Raw genomic sequence first — 21,426 nt, 5'->3', positions numbered from 1 at the left:
GCAAGCAACTTTTTAGGAAAAAGAGCATAAAGTATTTAAACAAGGACAAATCAGTAAACTAGTTTCTACCTAAGAATGCTATGGTATTGCTAAATCTACCTCAATAAATACTGTATTCAAGTACTTAGCCCCTTTCCATTCCCCCAGTTAGCACAGCAGAGGACTGAAAAAGACAAAAGTGTATTCTAAGGGCTGCTCACATTAGGAAAAAACAAAACTTGCATAAAGTAATTTTTTTTTGTTTTTGTTTATTTGTTTGCTTTTCAAGATAGGGTTTCTCTGTGTAGCCCTGGCTGTCCTGGAGCTCACTCTGTAGACCAGGCTGGCATCGAACTCAGAAATCCTCCTGCCTCTGCCTCCCAAGTGTGCACCACCGCCTCCCAGCAGGTTTTTTTTTTAATTTAGCATGTGTGCACACATGCACACTCTTTCTATACACATGCCAAAAAGCTCTAGTAGAGGTTAGAGGACAGCTTGCAAGTGGTTCTTTCTTTCCACCTATGTAGGCTCAGAGGGATCTCAGATCATGAGGCCTGTCAACCAGTACCTTAACCCACTAAGCTATCCTGCCAGCAAAATTAAAACTTTCTTTTTTGTTTTGTTTTGGTTTTTACTTGTTTGTTTTTTTTTTTGAGATGGGGTTTCTCTGTGTAGTTCTAGCTGTCCTGGAACTCACTCTGTAGCCCAGGCATGCTTGGGTCTCAGAGATCTGCTAAAATTAAAGGCAAGTGCCACCGTGCTCAGATTAATTAAAACTTTTTAAATGGCACAGAGCTGTTTCTTAATAAAACTTATACAAAGTAGAACTCACGGATTATGACTGACATCCCCATGCCTTCCCAACCTCACAAAACTTTAAACCTAGTTACAATTAATACATGTAAACGATACTATGCATCTTAAATCTAAAAAAAATCTTTAATTTGTAGTACCAGAATATTTGAAAGTACCTTGTTTATAAAAAAAAAAAATTGTAACATTTCATTTGGCTCTTAGCCACTATCTTTGTCTGCTGAAGAAAATGAGAGACATATAAATGAGACACACTGTTCTATAACCCACATATTAAGCTGTTCTACACAAACCCTGGTCTTTCAACTCTTTCTAGTTTTCTTTCCCCAAAAGATTGAGTCAATCTTAGCTGAACTACCGTAAGGTATGCCATAATCCAAAGCCTGAACATCTTTTTCCTTCACAGTAAAACTTTCACCTTCAGAGAGACTTTTCATTTGCCACGTGTCTTGAACTGTGTGACATTAATTAACAATTATTCTTAGATTCCGCACGACAGAATCTACTATTATCAGTCCTCTTAGCAACCATATCGATGGTAATACTGTGCCTGAGGTAAATGGTCTCTCTCAGCCCAACTTCTTTCCCATTTTTTCCTTAGCTAATGGCCCAAAGTTCAATGCTAGAAATATCAAACCTATCCTAATAACTTTTCTCTTTCAATACTAACACCAAGTAAACACAATGATTAAAAATTAAGGGAATGAAAGCTTATCCAATATTCAAAATCAAATGGCACACCAAAAAATCTATGTCTGGCTCTTAACTTGGTCCAAATTCTAAAAACATTTCCCCTCAAGTACTCACATTTTCTGACGAATAAATTACTATTAATTTTAAAGTATCCTAAAATTAAGTGAGGGTACTACTACACTTCACAGTGACTACTTTCTTCAAAAAGAATGTGAATATATTTTGATAATGAAATTAATACACTAGAAGCTTAATGTTTAAAGAAAGTCTGCAAAAAATCTTAACCTAAAGTAATTTAACTCTGATTTCATAGTTTAAAAAACTAGATTTTTATAGCCAGATACAGTCTAAGAACTGTGAACCAGTAAAGAGATGCAGAGCCTGGCGTAGTGACAAATGCCTTTAATCCTAGCACGAGGCAGGCAGAGGCAGGAGGATTCCTAAGAGTTCCAAGCCAGCATGGTATACAGAATTCCAGGCCAGTCTCAAAAGAGAAAGTGGAAAGAAAGTATACGACCATTGTACCAATAACTGCTGTAGGATTAATACTTAATAACATTGTATATCACACATTTTCTCTACAGGTAATACTTTGAATAAGTTCACACTTGGGTCTTTCCTTAGCTATGTAAATACATCATATCGGAAACGTATTTTCTATACAGAACAAAAAAGCAACTCTGCTTTCTTAGAAAGGTCACAGCTATCATGCCTTGTACAATACCCAGTCCACCCTGGTCATCTACGCACAGATCAAAAGAAAAAGAAGAAAAGAAGACCTATTTGGGAAACGTTTCTTCTTTTGCCAAGGGCTGTCGCTAAACAAAGGCAATGTTCGGAGTACACAAATTAGGCTTCTCCTAGGGAAATAAAGTACCAGAAAAGGAGCGGAATGGATCGGGACTAATAGGGGAGAGGGTTAGCGCTCAGCGTGTAAAGACTGCAAGCAGCAAACACAGCGCTGAGATGCTCCAGCAAAAGAACCACGACCAGCAGCAGCAGCAGGAAGTTTCAATGGGGCCGGGCAGAGCATGCGCCCTGAACCCGCGCGGTGGCCTTATGTGGAAGGAGCACCACTTGCGAACACCAATAATAGACCAGCGGCACCAGAGAGAAACATGAGCAACAAGCACCTTCTTCAACTGTTTCCCCAGCCATCTGAGCCCCTCCTCCAGCCTACAGACTAACCACCCCACCCCAGCCAGCAAATGGAAGAGTGACTTCTTCCCTTAAGCCCTGTAGCTGAGATAGGGGGAAGGGATAGAGAAAAGTGGAGAGATGCTTTTCTATTATTTTGGGGGAGGTGGTGAGGAGAAAAACTATGGAGGAGGAGATATTAACCCTCTCCTACCCAGAGCGGAGAAGCTGGGCCGAGTTCATTTCCCCTTCCTACGCGAGAATAGGGGGGAAGCCCCCTCTCTGGTCATAGACTCAGATCTCCCAAGGAGGAAGGAGTTTGGGGGGCTAGACCAGCCCTCCAGGGGACGGGAAAAGGCAGGAGCCGACTCTCTCGGGGGAGTTCCCACCACCGGGAGAGCGGAGTGTCCGCGGGCCCCCGCCCACTCAGGTGGAGTGAGCAGAGGGGGCGCCGAGAGAAGATGGGCCCAGCCTCCCGGGAGACGGTGGGGCGGATTGGTGGGAGGAGGGGAAGAGAAAAGCGCAAAGCTGGCCGGAACCTGCGCTCCCCTTCCCCCGCCACCTAAAGGGGTAAGAACTGGAGGCAACACCGGCGCGGGGGACCCGGCCCCAGAGCGTCAGGCCGGCACAATACCCCCTCCTGGGCCCTAGCCCACACCCGGTCCGCGACGCCCCCACCTCCGTCCCCGCGGGGCACGGTGGCCCTAGGGGGCCTCCGCCCCGCCTCCCCAGCACCCAGGAACCCCCGGGCTACGAGGAGTAGGGACTCCGCGGAGGCCAATCCCTGGCGAGGGACGGCCGCAGAGCCCCAGGGTATCTATGGAGAGCTAAAGCGCGCCAGGGCCGCTTCCCGCCGGGCTTTCGGGCCGATCGCTTACCTTCTCCGTTGCCGATGTCTGGCGGCGGCGCCTGCAGCACCCGCTCCAGCTCTGGGAACGGCAACTCGGGCAGGTCCAGCAGCGGCCCGTAGCGTTCCAAGAAGGAGCAGACTACGGCGAAGTTGGGGCACGAACCCGGGCAGCCCGGAGGAGCCATCGCCGCTGCCGCTGCCGCCGCCGCCGCCGCCGCCGCCGCCGCCATTTTGAACTGGAGGATGGAGGAGGAGGGGATGGGGGGGCGGGAGGAGTTGGGGGGACCGAGGGATGGCAGGGTAGCTTTACGGACGACAGGAGGCGCTCTCGAGTGGACGCCCCTGCGGCGGCGAGCGTCTCGCGCCAGGCGCCGCGATCCCACAATACCACGCCGGCCCGGAGCAGTCGAGAACTGAGTTAGATCGGGGACAGAGAGGCACTCTGGGCCCTTCACTTTCCGCCCTCTTCCCGTCCCCTTCCCTCTACGACTTCAAGGCTCCGACTTCTTCCCTCCCACTTCGGGGTCGCTACTGCCTCGTGTGACAGGGGGAATGAAAACAAGGGAAGCGGGGCGGAGAGGTTGGGGGCGGGACTTTCTAAGAACGATAGCCAATGGGGGGAGGGGGCGGAGCTTCGGGTGTGGGCCGGCTGAAGGCGAATTCCAGGCCTGGTGGCTGAACCGCTGTGGCTCAGAGTCCCTCGGCTAGCTGCAGGGAAAGGTGAAGCACGGATCCGACTGGAGGAACAACCGCGAACAGAAGCGCTGCGTGAGTTTTCTGCGGGATCTGGGAACGGAGACGACCAAGAGAGAGAGACAGAGAGGGAGTTGAAGAGAGACACCAAGATGCAGCAAAAGAGAATGGCAGGGAGGAGAGAGGTTAGGAGAAGGAAAGGTGCGGTTGTGGCTTGGCGCGGGACCCTGGAGAGAAGTCTCAGAAAGTTTGCTGAGGGGTGTTGCCCTCTCCTGAGTGTTGTGTGACCAAACTTTTCCTGGGGGGACGGTAAACACATCTCACCCCAGACAGAGCTCCCACCGACAGACCGAAGTACAGATAACACCAAAGTCCAACTTGGCGAACCAATGCGTTTTATTTTAACAGGAGCATGGATAAGGGGTCACTTACAGGAGCAGGAATGACTCAGAGACAGCTGCGACCCCAGGGCCCACCCCAGCATGGGTGACAGATTATAAAAACTGCACAGCCTGCAGGCAGCTCACTGCGTTGGCATGTCCTTTCCAAGTGACTCTGGTCTGAACCTCTTCCAGGCAGCTCAGCTGGCTTCTGCTCCTCCCAGGCAGCTGGTCCCATCTCAGAGTCTTCTTTGCAGTGCAGCTTGTCTGAGAGGCTTTTTTTTTTTTTTTTTCAGCTCAACTTCCTTTAGTTTGAGAGAGACGATCACCTTTTACTGTTTGCTCTGACAGAGAGAGACCTAATGAATCTGGTTAGTTTCAGGGACTTCCTGAAGCTGTTTTGAGTTGTTTTACTGTCCTGTTTAAAGAGCTTCCTTGCCAGATGGAACCGGTGGACCAGGGCCTAAGGTACTCTGTGGATCACTAATGAGGAATTGCCTCTGCTGGGTGACCAAATCTGAGGAACCACTCTCTACTCGGGAACTAAGATGCTAAGAAGACTCTGGGCTCAGCTCAGGCTCTAAGTTGGCCAAGGTCTAGAGGGTGAGCTAGGATTCTACTTAGAAAGCTGGGAGTTCGCTGCACAGCAGTAAGCTTGTTAGGAAGCAGAGTTCTACTCCATTCCAGAGTTGGTTGTAGCATTCTCTCAGAAAGAATCCCAGAATGGGGAAAGTCATCAACAATGGAAAATAAATAGAACCTGCAGCTTAGGAAGCAGTATACTGTATGCTTAGGAGCAGGAAGTAAGTTTGAGTTGAACCAGACTTGAGTCCTATCCCTAATTACTTTATAACCTTCCGAAGTTTCTTTGTTACTTTGAACTTTAGTAAAGTGAATAATAATATCTACAGCATGGATAGTTCACAGTAAAGTGGTTAGTATGTTTTTCTGTCACATTGAATGTACTTTGAAAGATTCCTTCTTGTCCTGGCAGGTGGCAGAGTCAGGAAGAACTCTGAGTTCAGGCTATAGAGTAAGACTGTTTCAAAGAATCAAATCTTTCTTATAAAAAAATTATAATCTAGATTGAATCCAGCTATATTGAGCCTACAATTTATTACATTATGCCAAAATTTTAAGAATATATTTAAAACTTACATAACACCTACTTCCTAAAACTAAAGCAACACATATTCTAAATCAGATTAAATAGGAAAATGTGTGACTAAAGAAAGTTTTTTTTTAATAGGCAAATAATTATGCCAGGAACATGGGCATTGGCTTCACAGATAAACATTAAAGAATGTTATGTGTTTCCAGGTAAAAAGAGGGAAAACCATAATGGTCTATATCATTTTCATTAGCAAAGAAACTCATTTTTCAAGAGGAAAGAAGTTCTCTGAAAGTTATTACTTAGAATTATGATTCTTTTAAGATATTATCTGTGTGTGTGCAGACATTTGCGCTATTTGCCTGCATGTCAGAAGACAGCTTTGTTGAATCACTTCTGTTCTTCTACCTTTTATGCGTGCTCCAGGGAATGAACTTGAGTGGCCAGGCTTCCTCTGTGAGCACCTTTATTTACTGACCATCTTACTGGTCTTTAAAATAAATGTTGTCTTCAGATTTATTTTTTCTTAGTTAATGTATGTGTGTGTGCTTACCTGAGTTTATTATGTGCACTGCATGTATACAGGTGCCGCTGGAGGCGAGAAGGCATCGTTCCTCTAGAATTGGAGTTATAGGTGTGGGTACTGGCAACTGAACCCTGAGTCGTCTACAAAAGCAATGAGCAGTAACTGCAGAGCCATCTCTCTAGGTCCAAAAATAATGAGTCCTTTTATTTTATTATTTCACACAGGGTCCCATGTATTCCATTCTGTCCTCCAACTTCCTATGTAGATAGGATGGCTTTGAACTTCTGGTCCTCCTGCCTAAACCTTCCGAACATTTGTATTACTGATGTGTGCAACCATAACCAGTTTGTTTGTTTGTATTTTAAATGATCTTGTGTTTATGTGCACATGCGTATTGCGTAATCCAGAAGAGAGAGCATCAGATCCCCTTGTAAGCCACAGGATTTGGGTGCTAGGAACCATAGGTTCTCTGGAAGAAGACCAAGTATGTTTATTCACTTAGCCATCTATATTTAGCCACTGGAATAGCGAGTCTTAATCTGATCAACAAACCCTCAAATCAAAAATGCCATTAATCCCAGCACTAGGGAGGCAGAGGTTGGTATGTCTCTGTGAGTGCAAGGCCAGCCAGGTAATTCTAAGGAAGCCAAGACTGTGTAAAGAGACCTTTCCTCTCTCTAAGAGAGAGAGGGAGAGGGAGAGAGATAAAAAAATTACAAAGCACAATATGCTTAATAGTACTGAAAATGATTTAAATGGTTCTCTTTTATGTTACATATATTTTACTACAATAAGGGTTTAGGTTTTTTGTTTGTTTGTTTAAGTTTCTAAGAAAATATGGTTGTAGCGGGATGTGATGACACAGGCTTTTCATTCTAGGACCAAAAAGCAGAAACAGGCAGTCTCAGGGCTCAAGGCTAGCCAGGGCTACACAGTAAAACTGTCTCAAATAGGAGAGAGACAGTACAGCTGAAGATGGCTTGCAGTTAAGAGAACTCTTCCCAGAGAACCTAAGGTTAGACTTGAGGACCCAGGTTTGGTTCCCAGTTCCTGTATCCAACAGCTCCCAACCACCTGTAACTCTAGTTTTTAAGCATCTGGTGCCCTCTTCTGGCTTCTAAAGTCATCTGCTCACAGGAAGTGAAGTATACATACACTCAGGCACACATATATACTCATAAATTAATAAATACATTTGTTAATAAGAGGAAATATAGCTGTGGATTATTACTGCAAAGTTTTAATAAGTGGGAAGATATGCATTTTAGATATGAAATTGGGAATATCAAACTAAGAATTTTGATAGAAGTCTCAAAATGCAAAATGTGGAGGTAGGGGAGGACAAAGGAGAATCTGGAGAAGGACCGAAGCGAATCTGACCCAGAAGCTGGTGAGACGGTGCCGTGATTAAAGCTGTGATGGCCTGACTCTTACAAGTTGTTCTCTGGCCTCCACAAGCATGCTGTGACACACAGGCATCCACACACATGACATGGAAAATTAAAAACAGAAAAAAAAATCTTTAAAGAAAGAAAGGAAAATATGAGCCAGACTTCATCTCTATCAGCTGTTTTGTAACAACAAAAAGCCAGGCACACAATATTTTGAATTATACCTTTGTGAAAGAATGTCTATGAAAAGAAACTTTGAAGGAGGTGGAAGGTTTGATTACGTGTTATGTAAACCTTATCAGGTTTCTGTCTTGACTTTCAGCTGTTTTGTTTCTTTTCAGGCAAGGTACCATGAGTCCTGGTTTATCCCTAACTGACTATGTATGTGAGGTTCCCTGAACTCCTCCCGACCCTCCTCCTCACCTCCCAAGTGCTGGGATCACAGGTGTGTTCCACCATGCCCCTCTCTTTTCTCTTTTGTGGTTTGTTTGTTTGTTTGTTTGTTTTCTGTCAGTGTTTTAGAAAGTATCTCACTAGACATGACTCAAACTTGCAGTGGCCCTTCAGTTGCCACCTCCCATGTGCTGGGATTAAAGGCGTTACCCACCCCACCTGCTACTTCAGCTTTCCCATGAGGCCGTAAAATAACATCCTAAAAAAGAAAAGGCTGTCGTTTCTTCTACTGTACTTCAATCCACAACCTCTTCCAAAGGGGACTGTTAACTAATGCTAGAGTTTCTGCTCTTCTAGATTGGATTCAGCATTCCAGACTGAAATGAGAGCAAAGTCCTTAGGCATCTGAAAGTTACATCCACCCAAAAGATGAGAGGTGTTTGACTACAAAGCAATGCTAAGGTCATGCCTTCACAAAGTCCATTGTCAGGAAAAAACAACACACCCCCACAGTACCATTACCATCTCTTGCTTTTGTGCACTAAAGACAAGTTGTAGATTACAAGAATTTAATGCCAGTTGCAGGTTGTTGGCATATAATCAGCCTAGCACTAGAGAGATGGAGGCAGAAGGACCTTGAGTTTGAGGCCAGGCTAAGTATACATTGAGTTCCAGACCAGCCTGAGCTACATGGTAAGCCCCTGTCCCATCTAAAGAGTGAAAACATACATATAAAAGCAAGTTTAATCCCATTTTGTGAATTTAAATACCTAACATATGTATCAGATTAGAATGTAATGATAAAATTGCAGCTGTTTAATTGCAATACATTTATTGCTACGCACTAACTTGCACTAGGTTGAGTTTTGCCTAGTGTTTGTATTATTGTTTATTAAAAACAGCAAAATATCCAAAAGAAATTGTAAATTGTGCTATACTCCTGAAGTAAACTACAACAAATACTGAAATATACTGTCAACAACACAATATTATAGCTGAATCTCAAAAATACATTGAATGAAAGAAGGCAGACACAAGAGCCCAGACTAGCCTCCAGTCCACTCTGTAGCTGAGAGTGACCTTGAGCTCAGCCCCTGCCTCCACCCCAGAAGTACTGGGATTACAGGTGTTTGCCATCAGGCCCTGAGCCTGATGATTAAAGATTTATGTTGATTTTCGTGTGTACATATGTATGTCTGCATGGGTGTGTACACACGTGGCAGTGCCTACTGAGCTCAGGGGCCACAGATCCCCCTTAGAACTAAAGTTAGCAGTTAGAAACCACACAGCATAGGTGCTAGAAACCAAATGGGTCCTCTCAAAAGTAGCATGTACTCAAAACCTCAGAGCCATCTCCCCAGCCCAACCCCACCCTCACTTTTTTGAGATAGCTATCTCTCTAATTATAGCTTGCCTGGAATGTACAGAGCTCTGCCTGCTTCAGCCTCCAGAGTGCTGGGATTAAAGGCATGTGCCATCATGCTTAGCACCACTATGCCTATTTTCTATGGGGCTGGGGAATCACTCTACCATCAGCCATATCCCAAGCCTTTTACATCTTAATTTTTAACATTTCTATTAGAAACTTAAGCACACAAATCATGTTATGCAGTTTGGTATGCTACATAGAAAAAAAACTGATATTCAGGGAGGTAGACCACAAAATTATACACATACTTCTTACATTTTCGTTGCAGGAAGCCTTGCCCAGAGCCTCCTGAGCATACTTCTGCCATACTGCTTAGCAAGAGCCTCTCCAACAAACTCTAGCAGTGGGATATTTAATACAGACACAAAAAGACCTTATCCCAACACAGCACTTCCATTTTTAATGCAATCTATGTTTATGCTGTCTCATTCTTAAATACTTTTAATATACCCCCAGCTGATAGTAGTAGTTTCAAACTGTGACTCGTGATTCATTGGTGTATTTTTACAATCAATTTAGTGCATCAGGATCAAAAATTATACTAAAAATGAAAGAGAACAAAAAAAATAGAACACATCACAGTCACTTTAGGGGCCTTGATCTAATTTATTTTTTTTCTGCCAATTAAAGAATTAAAAGGCAGGCTAGAGAGATGGCTCAGTGATTAAGAGCACTGACTGCTCTTCCAGAGGTCCTGAGTTCAATTCTCAGCAACTACTGGTGGCTCACAACCATCTGTAATGGGATCTGATGCCATCTTCTGGTGTGTCTGAAGACACTGACAGTGTACTCACATGTATAAAATAAATAAATCTTTAAAAAGAAAAAATGAGGGGGGCACGCAAGCTGAAAAAATGTCTTTTTGTGTGTGGGGAGGGAGGCTAAATCCTCTGAAGAGTCTCCTCCCCTACTTTATGGTTAGTCAGTTTGAAGAAAGCTAGTGTAGTTGATTGGCTAGGAACTGAGACACGTCCTGAGCTGAGCCACCTACAGGCTTGTCTCAAGTCTAGAAGAGAAGGAAGAAGCTGGCCATTTTTAAGACAGGTTTTCTCCGTATAGCCCTGGCTGTCCTGGAACTCACTCTATAGACCAGGCTGGCCTCGAACTACTCAGAAATCCGCCTGCCTCTGCCTCCCAGGTGCTGGGATCAAAGGTGTGCACCACCACTGCCTGGCATTCACCGCCTTTCTTACCTAGCTGTGGCCCTCTCCCTATCTATCTGCTTACCAAGGAGTCTGTCTAACTTCTATTTTCTCAACAAGGTCGCACAAATACTAAGGATAAGTATTATTTTGATGAACCTAGCCTGCCTCCTTCTTAGGCTTAAGAGTCATTTGATAGTAAAAACTAAGTAGGCGCATTCCTGTGTCTGATTAAACCTGTTTCTCAAGGATTGGGCTATGTCCCACCTCTAACCTCACTACAAATGGTTCAAAGAAAGGGCAACCGAGTCTTAGTTTCTAACCATCTTGCAACCCTACCTTTGTTTCAAAGGTTATATGACTACTTGTTATGACTGCCTTGTTAGGACCACCTTACAATCATGTCTTTGTTTCAGGAGGTCATTATGATGAATTTGTTACGCGTATGTTCTGCTCCAGTCAGGTAGACCCCTTACTTACCCCTGGGCTATGAAAACCTTGCCTCCCGCTTGTCCACTGTTGACCTCTCAAACCCTGCTTTAGGGGGAGGTAGTCCATGTACACAGATTTAAAACGCTTGCTTTAGTTAATTTGGAGATGATTCAGGTCAGTGCGCCTTCTCCTCCCATGTTTGAAATTAACAATTTCTCAGTAATTATATGTACAGTAACTAACTGGAATTATCCCAAGTATACAAAGCTTGTTTTAACATATAAAATCAAGCTCTATATTGCATCATATTAACAGAATAAGGAAAAGAGCCCAGTCAGGTGCGGGGCAAAAAGATGCAACCCAAAGATGCAGGGGAAAAAAAAAAACTTTTGACAAGATTCATTCTTTTTTTTTTTTTTTTGTGGTAAAAATATTCAGTAAACTAGGAATATTCAGGGACCATTTTCAACCTTATTAATTTAGCAATATCTAGGAAAGCCTGAGATTTAACATATTAATGGTGAAGATTGATGCCTTCACCCTAAAGTCAGGAGCAAGACATCTATATCTCCTCAACTATACCAATTGTATTTAACACCAGCGTGGAGGAGGGTCTAGCCAAGACAACCGGAATAGAAAGAAAATGTATCCAAATTAGTATGGCATATATGTTTTTATGCACCATTTTAAGTGACAGTCTTATACATAACAAATCTTAAGAAATAAGAAAAAATTTTAAATAAACAAAATTTTTAATTAATAAGTAAGTTTATAGGATTCTAAATAAAACCTCAAAAATCAAGTGTATTTCAACATATTAACAATCTAAATGTGAAATTAAGAAGAAATTCTATTAGGGGAGGTAGCTTCACCTATAACCTTAGTCACTCAGAAGGCATAAACAACATAGCCAGATACCATCCCAAAAAGGGAAAAATCTTTACAATACCATCCAAAACAATAAAATAATAAAAAACTAAGTAAAAATGTAAAGAACCATGAATGAGGGCTCTTTATATATCTGTAATCACTTGTGAAGCTAGCCAGGAAGATGAGTTCAGAGCCAGCCAAGGTACACAAAAATAACAACAAAAACAAAAAACACAAACAAAAACAAGACTACAGAAAATAAAACACTGCAAAGAAATTTACTTTGGTATATGTGGAAACATAGTCCATATTTATATAGATGAAAGACATTCTTTTTTCTGATACTAGGATCAAACCCAGAGTCGACATGTTAACTTACTCTACCACTGAGTTACATCCATGGAAGACTTAATGCTGACGAAATGACAGTACTCTGTATTGAACTGTATTACAGACTCCATTCAGCATGCTGTCCAAGACTTCAGGGTACAGGTCTGCCACAGGATACTTACTGTGGACTAAACTGCATTCTCCACACTTCCTATGTTAAAATCCCAACTTCCACCATGAGTATATTTGAAGAGTGCACCTTTAGAAGGTAACTAAGGCTAAGTGAGGTCATGAGTGTAAGCCATAATGTCATAGGATAGACGGCTTTATAGGAAGAGGGATAGAGAGAGTTCCCTGTCTCCAGAACTGTGAGAAATAAGTTTTTAAATAATATAAAAATTAATATTTTGTTGTAGTAGCCTAAGCTGTCTAATAAATGGCCACTTTATCAATGCAGTAAAAGGGAAAGCCTTTTGTTTTGTTTTGTTTTGTTTTGTTTTGTTTTGTTTTGTTTGAGACCCCTACAGAGAGGAGCTATAGAGGTGATTCACCAGACAAGTTTGGTTCTCAGCACCCACAAGGTGCCTCAAAACTATCTGAAAACTCTAGTTCAGTGATTCTCAACCTTCTTAATGCTTAATACAGTTCCTCATGTTGTAGTGATTCCCCAACCATAAAATTCTCTTGTTGCTACTTCAAAATTGTAATTTTTTCTGCTGTTGTGAGTTGCAATGTAAATATCTGATATGCAGGATATCTAATATGTGACCAACTCCCAAAAGGGTTGTGACCCTCAGGTCACAGTGAACCTTTAGTCCCAAAGGGCCCAGTGCCCTCTGCTGGCCTCTCTGCCTGCTCCAAGTGGCACATTTCATCCAGCAAGGCCACACCTTCTTCATCAAGACCATACCTCCTAAGAGTGCCACTCTCTGAACCTATGGGGCCATTTTATTTCAAACCACCACAAATGTGGTCTCCTCTCCAGTTACCCAATGAAAGACTAGTATAGGGGTTGCTTTGAAGTTGTAGATGCGGCTAGTAGCCACAGTTATTTAACTAATAAATAAATAAGGTTGTCCTTGATCCTCTGAGTGGGCCTCAGCCAATCAGGTAAAAGTCCTAAAACAAAACTACTATTTTCTTGACGAAGAAGAAATAGTACTTGATACTACAACCTTTCCTGCCCCAGACATTACAACCAACCAGAATTTTCTATCTATTTTGGATCTGCCAACCCTTACTATTATGTGAGCCACTCCCTTGAAATAAATCTTTTACTATAACAAACCAAGTGTGGTGGTGGAGGCACACACTTGCAGTCTCAGCCCGAGAGAAGTGAAGGCAGGAGAAGGAGAGGTGCAAGGTTATACTTGGCTACGGAGTAACTTTGAAGCCATCCTGAGCTGCATGAGAGACCCTGACTTTGGAAAAAAAAAAATCTTGGCTTGTCTTGATGGCGCACACCTTTTTAATCCCAACATGCAGGAGGCAAAGGCAGGTGGATCTCTGTGAGTTTGAGGCCAGTCTGGACTACATGACCCGTTCCAGGACAGCAAGGACTACACAGAGAAACCCTGTCTTGAAACAATCAATCATCAAATCAATAAAATGAACCTGCTGTGTATTTAATCTCCTGCTTCTGTTTTTTTTTTTTTCCTATAGAATTCTGACCACTACAAACCACTATTAGCTGTACTTACCATTTGTCTTGGTCTGTATGCTGTTGCTATCATGGAATTGATGAGACTGGGTAATTATAAAGAATTTTACTTGAGGGCTGGTGAGATAACTAAGTGGACAAGCCTGATGACCTGAGTTCAGTCCCCAGAGCCCACGTGGTGAAAGACACACAACTCCCACAAGTTGTCCTCTGACCTCCACATGTGTGATCAGCAACTGCTCAGTTCCTAGTGAGAACACCAGGATGTCAGATCTATGGTGGAAACGCAGCACTGGAATCTATCATGTGCCAAAAGGGAAGAGAAGAGCTGACCTACTTTATAGTAACCGACACTCATGAAAACTTACCAGTCTCGAGACAAAGACATTAATCCCCTTTTAAAAGGTTCTTTTTTTTTTTAATTTCTTTTATTTATTTACTTGTTTTGGGAGGTGATAGTTAGGAGACAACTTTGAGGAGTTGGTTCTCTTCTGACCATATAGGTCCTGGAACTAGAACTCAGGTCAGCAGCTTGGTGGGAACTGCCTTTACTCATGAGGCCATCTCACCATCCCTATTTACCACTCACTTGATGTGAATGGAGTGGGTATGTGCCATGGTACATAAGAGGTCCGAACAACTTGAGGAGTCAGTTCTTTCTCTGTGGATTCTAGGTATCAAACTCAGGGCTGCAGACTTAAATTGCTGCTGGTTGGTTTTTTCCTCACGCTACCATCAGAGCTGCCCGTCATCAATGTCTCAAAGGCCAGTGATTTTCCATAGATATCTAGGTTTCATATCAAAATCATAACAACTCTAGACTATCCACTTTATACTTGGTCAGAAGTCTTTTTAGTTGAGATTATATATCAACTGATTCATACTTTCATTAAATTCTGAAGCACAAATCTGACAATATTCAGACTGTTTAAGCTTTTTGGGTTCTTTTAAATGTCTTATATTTTATTGAAAACTAGACATTTTAGATAATCAAGAAAAACTGGGCATTTTGAGTAATGAAGGGAGTTTTGAACTTTTTTTAAGTTTTCAAACATTTGCTTGTTCTAAATGACTTAACTTGCTTTGTGTTGCTATAATAAAACACCTGAAGCTAGGCATTCTATACTTAACAAAAAATGTATTTCTTACAATTCGGGACAGTTTAAAGATCACCAGCCAGCTCTGGAAAGAACTTCCTTGCCCCATATACCGTGCTGTGGTGGCAGTCATCATATTGTAGAAGAGCTAAAGGAAGCAAGAAAGGGGACCTGGGGCTAAGGAGACGGCTTGGTAAAGAATGACTGCTGTTCTTCTAGAAGACCTAAGTAAGGGTCCCAGCACTCACGTAGGACTACACATAACTGCCCATATGTCCAGCTCCAGGAGACCTAACAGCCTCATCTGGCCTCTGTGGACATCTGCATACTCAAGTGCAAACAACCTCATAAGCACACACATGTACACACAAATAAAATTTTAAAAATCAAAAGAGGGTCAAACTCTTCCTTTTGTAGCAAACCTTCTCCAATCTTACTCCAATGACAACAAACTGCCTCTTGCAAAAGTGGAACAAAGCTATAATGTTGTTATGTGTTGTTTTTATTTATTTTCAAGTGTCTATGATATGGTTTATTTTTAAAATAAGTAAAAATGGCAACACATAAGGGCAGAGCTCTCCTAGTTAAAAACACTCTTGTCAGTTCTTTGTCCCACCTCTTATCCACCAGGAGGATCACTAGTTAGAGACCACCCTGAACGACATGATAAGATACTGTCTCAAAAGAAACAAAAACAAGGGCAGAGTGATTGCCTAGCCTGCAGAAAGCCCTGGGTTTGATCCCCAGCACTGCAGAGTAGACTGGATTTGGTCATGGAAGCCTTTATTTAATACAAGTGCTTAGGAGGTGGAGGCAAAGGATCAGAAATCAAGGCCATCCTCAGCTATGTGATCAATCCTCAGTATCAGTTCAAACCCAGCTTGAGATTCACTGGACCCGGACTCAAACAAGCCTGATGTGGCGGCGCTGCATGCTTTTAATCCCACCGCTTGGGAGACAAGAAAGCATGTAGATTTCTGTGAGTTCCACGCCAGCCTGGCCCACTTAAGTATTCCAGACAGTCAGAGCTACATAACAGAGAAACCCTGTCTCAAAAAGACAAAGCAAATAAAAACCCTCTTAAAATGTTACAGTTAAATAGCCACACAAATTTGGAGGGCATTCAAACTACAGTGTGTGGCCACTGAAATGCCTGTTCGGCCCTTTGCTTTGTTTCATCTTGGAAACATTCGGCCATTGCTCTGCAGGCCTGTTTTCTGAGTTTTTCCTCTATGTCTATGCAGATTAGTATTCAGCCACAAATTAATTCAGTAGTCATACACTTTGAGCCAGCAAGAGTTCTGTGTTCTACTAATGGGTCCATGTGTGCACTTCAGTGAATTTAAATTCCCACTTGTTTGTACTGTTTATTATGTCCGCCTACCCTCTTACACCTCTTCTCTCTGTTTGTGTGATTAGGCGTTATCAGCATATGATGTTCAGGTGAATTAGCCTATCCAAGTCTTTGCAGCATGAGCTCATGGCTTCTGGTCTACTTGGGATACATGGAGAGTTTATAAAGGCCTCTATGACTGTGTCACTCTTGAGAATTTCTTTTCGTCTTTGGTGTGTGTGTGATCTACATATTAGTGCATGCTGCTGTACATATCAGGGAGTGTGTGTGGACATGTATACATGGGACTGTTGACGTCACCAGTTGCTCTCTGTTTTGTGAAAAAGGGTCTTTCACTAAATCTGGAGTTTGAGGATTCATCTAGAGTAGCTGTCCAGCAAGTTCCAGGGATCTGCCTGTCTCTGCTTTCCCAGCACAGGAATTACAGTTGTGTGCAGCCCTGCCCAGTTTTAGTTTTTTCTTCTTACAGGAATGCTAATGATCTAACTCTGGTCCTCAACTTTGTACATCATCTTAGTTAGGGTTTCATTGCTATGAACAGACACCATGACCAAGGCAACTCTTATAAAGGACATGTAATTGGGGCTGGCTTACAGGTTCAGAGGTTCAGTCTATTATCATGATGGGGGAAGCATGGCAATGTGCAGGCAGACATGGAACTGGAGGAGCCAAGAGTTCTACAGCTTGATCCCAAGGCAGCCAGGAGGAGACTTTCTTCTACAAGCAGCCAGGAAGAGGGTCTCTCTCACACTGGGTGGAGCTTGAGCATTAAGAGACCTTAAAGCCCACCTACACAGCGACACACTTCCTCTGACAAGGCCACACCTCCTAATACTGCCACTCCTCCTAATAGTGCCACTTCCCATGGGCCAAGCATTCAAACCTCATGAGTCTATGGATCTATTCGAACCTCCACACACATCAAGCACTTTACTGACTGAGCCATCCAACCATCTCTCCTACTTGGAGTATTTCAGCCCTCGTTCACCAGTTAGTTGCTTACTCTGTAGTAGCAGGAAGTCTATTTGCTTTTATACTCCTACATAGCTGAACTTAGGTGCCTACAGAGTCTGCATAGAGAGTTCCCAGGAGCTGAACTAATCTGAGTTTCAGTGCTTTACATAAATAAGCAGTTTATGGTAGGTCTTTAATTTTATTTCTAGAGTGACAAATCATTGTTTTAAAAGCAAGGTGTTGGACTTTTCTTTCGTTTGTTTTTTAAATTTACTCATATGAATGTATGTCTGTGTGAGTGTATGTGTGTGGGTGCCTCTGGAGGCTGATGAGGACACTGGATCCCCAGAACTGGAGTTACAGCAATTATGAGCTGCTCAACATGGGTACTACAAACCAAATTAGGTCAAATAAAAAAACAGTGTTCCTGTGTGCTGAGCTGTATCTCCAGCTTGGGTTTTTTGTTTAGTTTTTTTTTACTTTTTATTTGCGTATTTTTCTTTTTATTTGTGTGTGTGTGTGTGTGTGTGTGTGTGTGTGTGTGTGTGTGTGTGTGTGTGTTTGAGAGAGAGAGAGTGAGAGAGACATAGAGCCAGAGAAAGAAGAAAGTTTGTCAGTTCGCTTCTCCTACCATGTAGACTTCAGGGATTGAACTGGAGTTGTTGGGCTTGGTGCCAGGTAGCCCCTTGCTGGCCAAATAATCACATTTTAATAGGATTTGTTCGCCATGTTTATATTGAGGTAGGCCATGCCACCATCTCTTTGTTCTGTCCTACTGAAGTAAAGCTTTCCTTCCAAACTTTATCTCTAATAAAACATCCTGAGGATTACCTCTGGAGTCTTGGAAATAATTTATCATACCTGCTTTCTGTGCTCGCATGATCCAGGTCCCAAGAACAGTGTGCTTTAGGGAGGTAATTAGTAAGGGCCTGTGTACAGCGTAGGGTAAGACTCCTGTTAGAGAAGGCTACCTATTGTGTGGTGGAGAGTTGGGGCTTCCTGGCTCTGAGTTTTAGAGCCGTTTCAACTTTCCTTGGTGGCTAACTTGGCACCTTTCTCTTTTAATTTCAGATTTCAGCTCAGTTACTTATGGCTTCCCCTAAAATTGCTTCCCTCTCTTGGGGACAAATGAAAGTGCAAGGCTCTACCTTAACCTATAAGGATTGCAAAGTATGGCCAGGAGGCAGTCGGGCTTGGGACTGGAGAGAAACAGGAACCGAGGTAAGACTCTAGTGACTAGATTGGTTGACACTGCAGGTGGCTGACCTAGGTACTTCCAACATCCTAGACAGCCAAGCCACTCTCTCTCCCTCTTCCTTGCTAAATGTATGCGTCGCCATGAAACTTACCCCATTTGGAGTGTGCGATATAAGACTGGAGATGGAAGGCTCACCAGTTAAGAGAACTGGCTACTTACATAGAGGTCCTGGATTTGATCCCCAGCACCCACCTGGCAGCTCTCTATTGTTTGTAACTTCAGTGTCAGTGTCTAACACTCTCCTGGCCTCCTCCAGTGTCAGGCATGTACATGGCGCAACAGACATACATGTAGGCAAGACACCTATACACACAAAATAAACTACGCATGCAATGTCATGGAACCATGGGGCTGGAGAGTTTGCTTAGCATTTAAGAGCACTGGCTGCTCTTCCAAAATACGTAGGTTCAATTCCCAGCACCCACATGGCAGCTAACGATTGTCTGTAACTCCATTTCCAGGGGATCTGATACCCTCTCACACGCATACAAACGGGCAGAACATGAATGTACATAAAACAAAAATAAATCATTTAAAAATATATATATATAATAGACCCAAATTTCAATTCATATTCATAAGTTTGTACAGTTACTATTATATTAATCCCAAGATATATTTGTTACCCCCCAAAGCACCCCCCACAACCATGAGTATTTTCTCCATCTCGCACCTCTAGCTATTGGCAAAACTGATGCTTTATTCAACACCACACTTTTATTCTTTTCTTTCCTTTCCTTTCCTTTTCTTTTTTCTTTTTGTTTGTTTTTGGTTTCTGTTTTTTCAAGACAGTGTTTCTCTGTGTAGCTCTGGCTCTTCTGGAACTCACCCTGTACACCAGGCTGGCCTCAAACTCATGGAGATCCACCTGCCTCTGCCTCCCAAACTCTGGAATTAAAGGCATATACCACCACCACCTGGTTAAATTCATCAGTTTGAAATAAATGTTGTTTTGAAAACAATCACAGAATTTAGCAAGTTTTGGGGTTTTTTTTCTTTTTTCTTATTCTTCTCTTATATATTACACCCTGACTACAGTTTTGCCTCCCTCCCCTACCACCTCTCCCCTTCTCCAGATCCACCCCCTCTATCAGCCTCCCCTCAAATTAGAACATGCAGCCCCCAGGACATCAACCAAACACTCCATAACAGACTACAATAAGACTAGGCACATACCATCACATCAAGGCTAGACAAGGCAGCCCTTTAGAAGGATAAGGGTCCCATCAGTGAGCGAGAGTCAAGGACAGCCCCTCAACCACACCCTGGATTCCCATGAGAATACCAAGCCACTCAGCCTTAACATATATATGCAGAGGACCTAGGTCAACCCTTACAGGCTCCTGATCAGTTGATTCTGTGGACCTTGTTCTCATGCATGGTGTGTCCCTGACCCCTCCCTCTCGTTCCTCTGATCCTCCTTCTCCCTCCAACACAGGACTTCCTGAGCTTGCCTAATGTTTTCTGGTTGGGAATTTAGTCCTTACAGAACAAAATTCTAGGCCAGATCAGCCTAGAGGTGGACATTAAAAGTTCCTGATGTGTAGGTCTTATCAACCCTGTATCGAAGATGCAGGATTTAGACCTGGCGTGCTTTGGTTCTGAATCTTATGCAGGGCCCCACAGGACTTCCCATTCCTGAGAGCACTGGTCATGGGCAAGCAGGCAGCAGCAGACCATTTCCAACCTCCCCCTATTAGTAAAACTCGGGAAGCTCGGCTCCTGTGGCCCGTGGCTGCAATGTTGGAGGCTGAAATCACGGGAGAACTGTTACCAGAACTTTCACAAGACTGTGGCAGGAAAGCAGCCAGTGCCCTAGTAGAGTAAGAGATCAGTCAAGAGGCTGTTCATTCAGGTGAGGACAATGAGAACATAACTCAGACAGTATCTACAGGGGACAGATTCCAGCAATCCCTTAACCTTCACTCACAGAGACTACTTTTAACACAAGGGAGCCAGCTAGTTTACTCCTATCCATTTACAAACCTTTAATTTTGACAGAATGGAATGATTTTTTTGAAAGCTTAATTTAGGCATATTTCCCTTTCAATTTGATTGTAAAATTTCTGAGCCACAAAGGATGAAATCCTCTTGTTTGGTTGCTAGACAAGACTCTGTTCTACAACTAATAGCTTTCCCCAAGGAAAACAGTGAGCTTTACAACCCTGGGCTCTGTCATAAAAGCCTCGTAATAAAGAGTGGAGTTATGCTGCAGGAGTCTTGGTCGTTGTCTTGAGGAATTGGAAGCATAGAGGATCTGAGGGCAGTTTGAAGATGTGTGATACCAGTGTGAAGCTCCAAATCCAGGTTTCCACATGAAGCGGAGAGTAATTGCTGCTGGTGCCTGGCTCCGCGGGCTCCTGCTGGTACATTTTATTGCTCAGTTCAGGAGACTGCAGGCCTGCAGGATAGCAGTAGCAGCAGCTGAATTCATCATCGCATGTGTCCACAGATCCAGCAACTCTGAATGGCTCTGATCAGCCATAGCTGGCTCTCGTCTGACTCTGCAGAAGACTATAGTCCTGTACTCCTTAGAACCCTGCACCGCATTTCTAGCCGTCAGTATAGTCTTGTTTCTTGACACTTATAACAGTGAAACATGAAGTCTAAGAGGTTGAGAGTCACTGCTCTATTCAAAACAGTTTGCTAAATGAAGTAAACACCCTATTTTATTTTATTTTATTTTATTTATTTTTGGTTTTTCCAGAAAGGGTTTCTCTGTCTAGCCTTGGCTGTCCTGGAACTCACTTTGTAGACCAGGCTGGCCTCGAACTCAGAAATTCGCCTGCCTCTGCCTCCCGAGTGCTGGGATTAAAGACATGCGCCACCACACCCGGCCAACACCCAATTTTCAAATAAATGTATTTATTTGAAATACATTTAAGGAAGGAAAGCTCTCCAACCCTGATCTGTAATTCTCTTAAACATTCACTG

At 43.1% G+C, this 21,426-nt stretch overlaps 2 protein-coding genes across 7 annotated transcripts in view; one reads left to right on the top strand and one right to left on the bottom strand.

The window, feature by feature from the left end:
* Rsf1 (remodeling and spacing factor 1) overlaps positions 1–3,736 on the bottom strand; it is a 112,913-nt gene extending 109,177 nt beyond the window's left edge. The window contains exon 1 of one of the 2 annotated variants that reach the window (XM_011241735.3): positions 3,501–3,736. In XM_011241735.3, the coding sequence (XP_011240037.1) occupies positions 3,501–3,702 (202 nt within the window). In that variant the 5' untranslated portion in view covers positions 3,703–3,736. The remainder of the gene's footprint in view (positions 1–3,500) is intronic. The other variant, NM_001081267.2, reaches the window with a different exon arrangement.
* A 312-nt stretch (positions 3,737–4,048) lies between these two features.
* Positions 4,049–21,426, top strand: part of Aamdc (adipogenesis associated Mth938 domain containing) — a 29,229-nt gene continuing 11,851 nt past the window's right edge. For 2 of the 5 annotated variants that reach the window (NM_001177946.1, NM_001177945.1), the window contains exons 1-3: positions 4,109–4,240; positions 7,915–8,018; positions 18,306–18,455. In NM_001177946.1, coding sequence (NP_001171417.1) covers positions 7,953–8,018; positions 18,306–18,455 — 216 coding nt within the window. In that variant the 5' untranslated portion in view covers positions 4,109–4,240; positions 7,915–7,952. Of the gene's footprint in view, positions 4,241–7,914; positions 8,019–13,831; positions 13,920–18,305; positions 18,456–21,426 lie in introns of all 5 variants that reach the window. The other 3 variants (NM_001177947.1, NM_183251.3, XM_006508114.4) reach the window with 2 other exon arrangements.

The sequence above is a fragment of the Mus musculus genome, chromosome 7 (genome assembly GCF_000001635.26).
Source record: "Mus musculus strain C57BL/6J chromosome 7, GRCm38.p6 C57BL/6J".
Lineage (NCBI taxonomy): Eukaryota > Metazoa > Chordata > Mammalia > Rodentia > Muridae > Mus > Mus musculus.
This window is presented reverse-complemented; position numbering and strand designations above follow the sequence as displayed.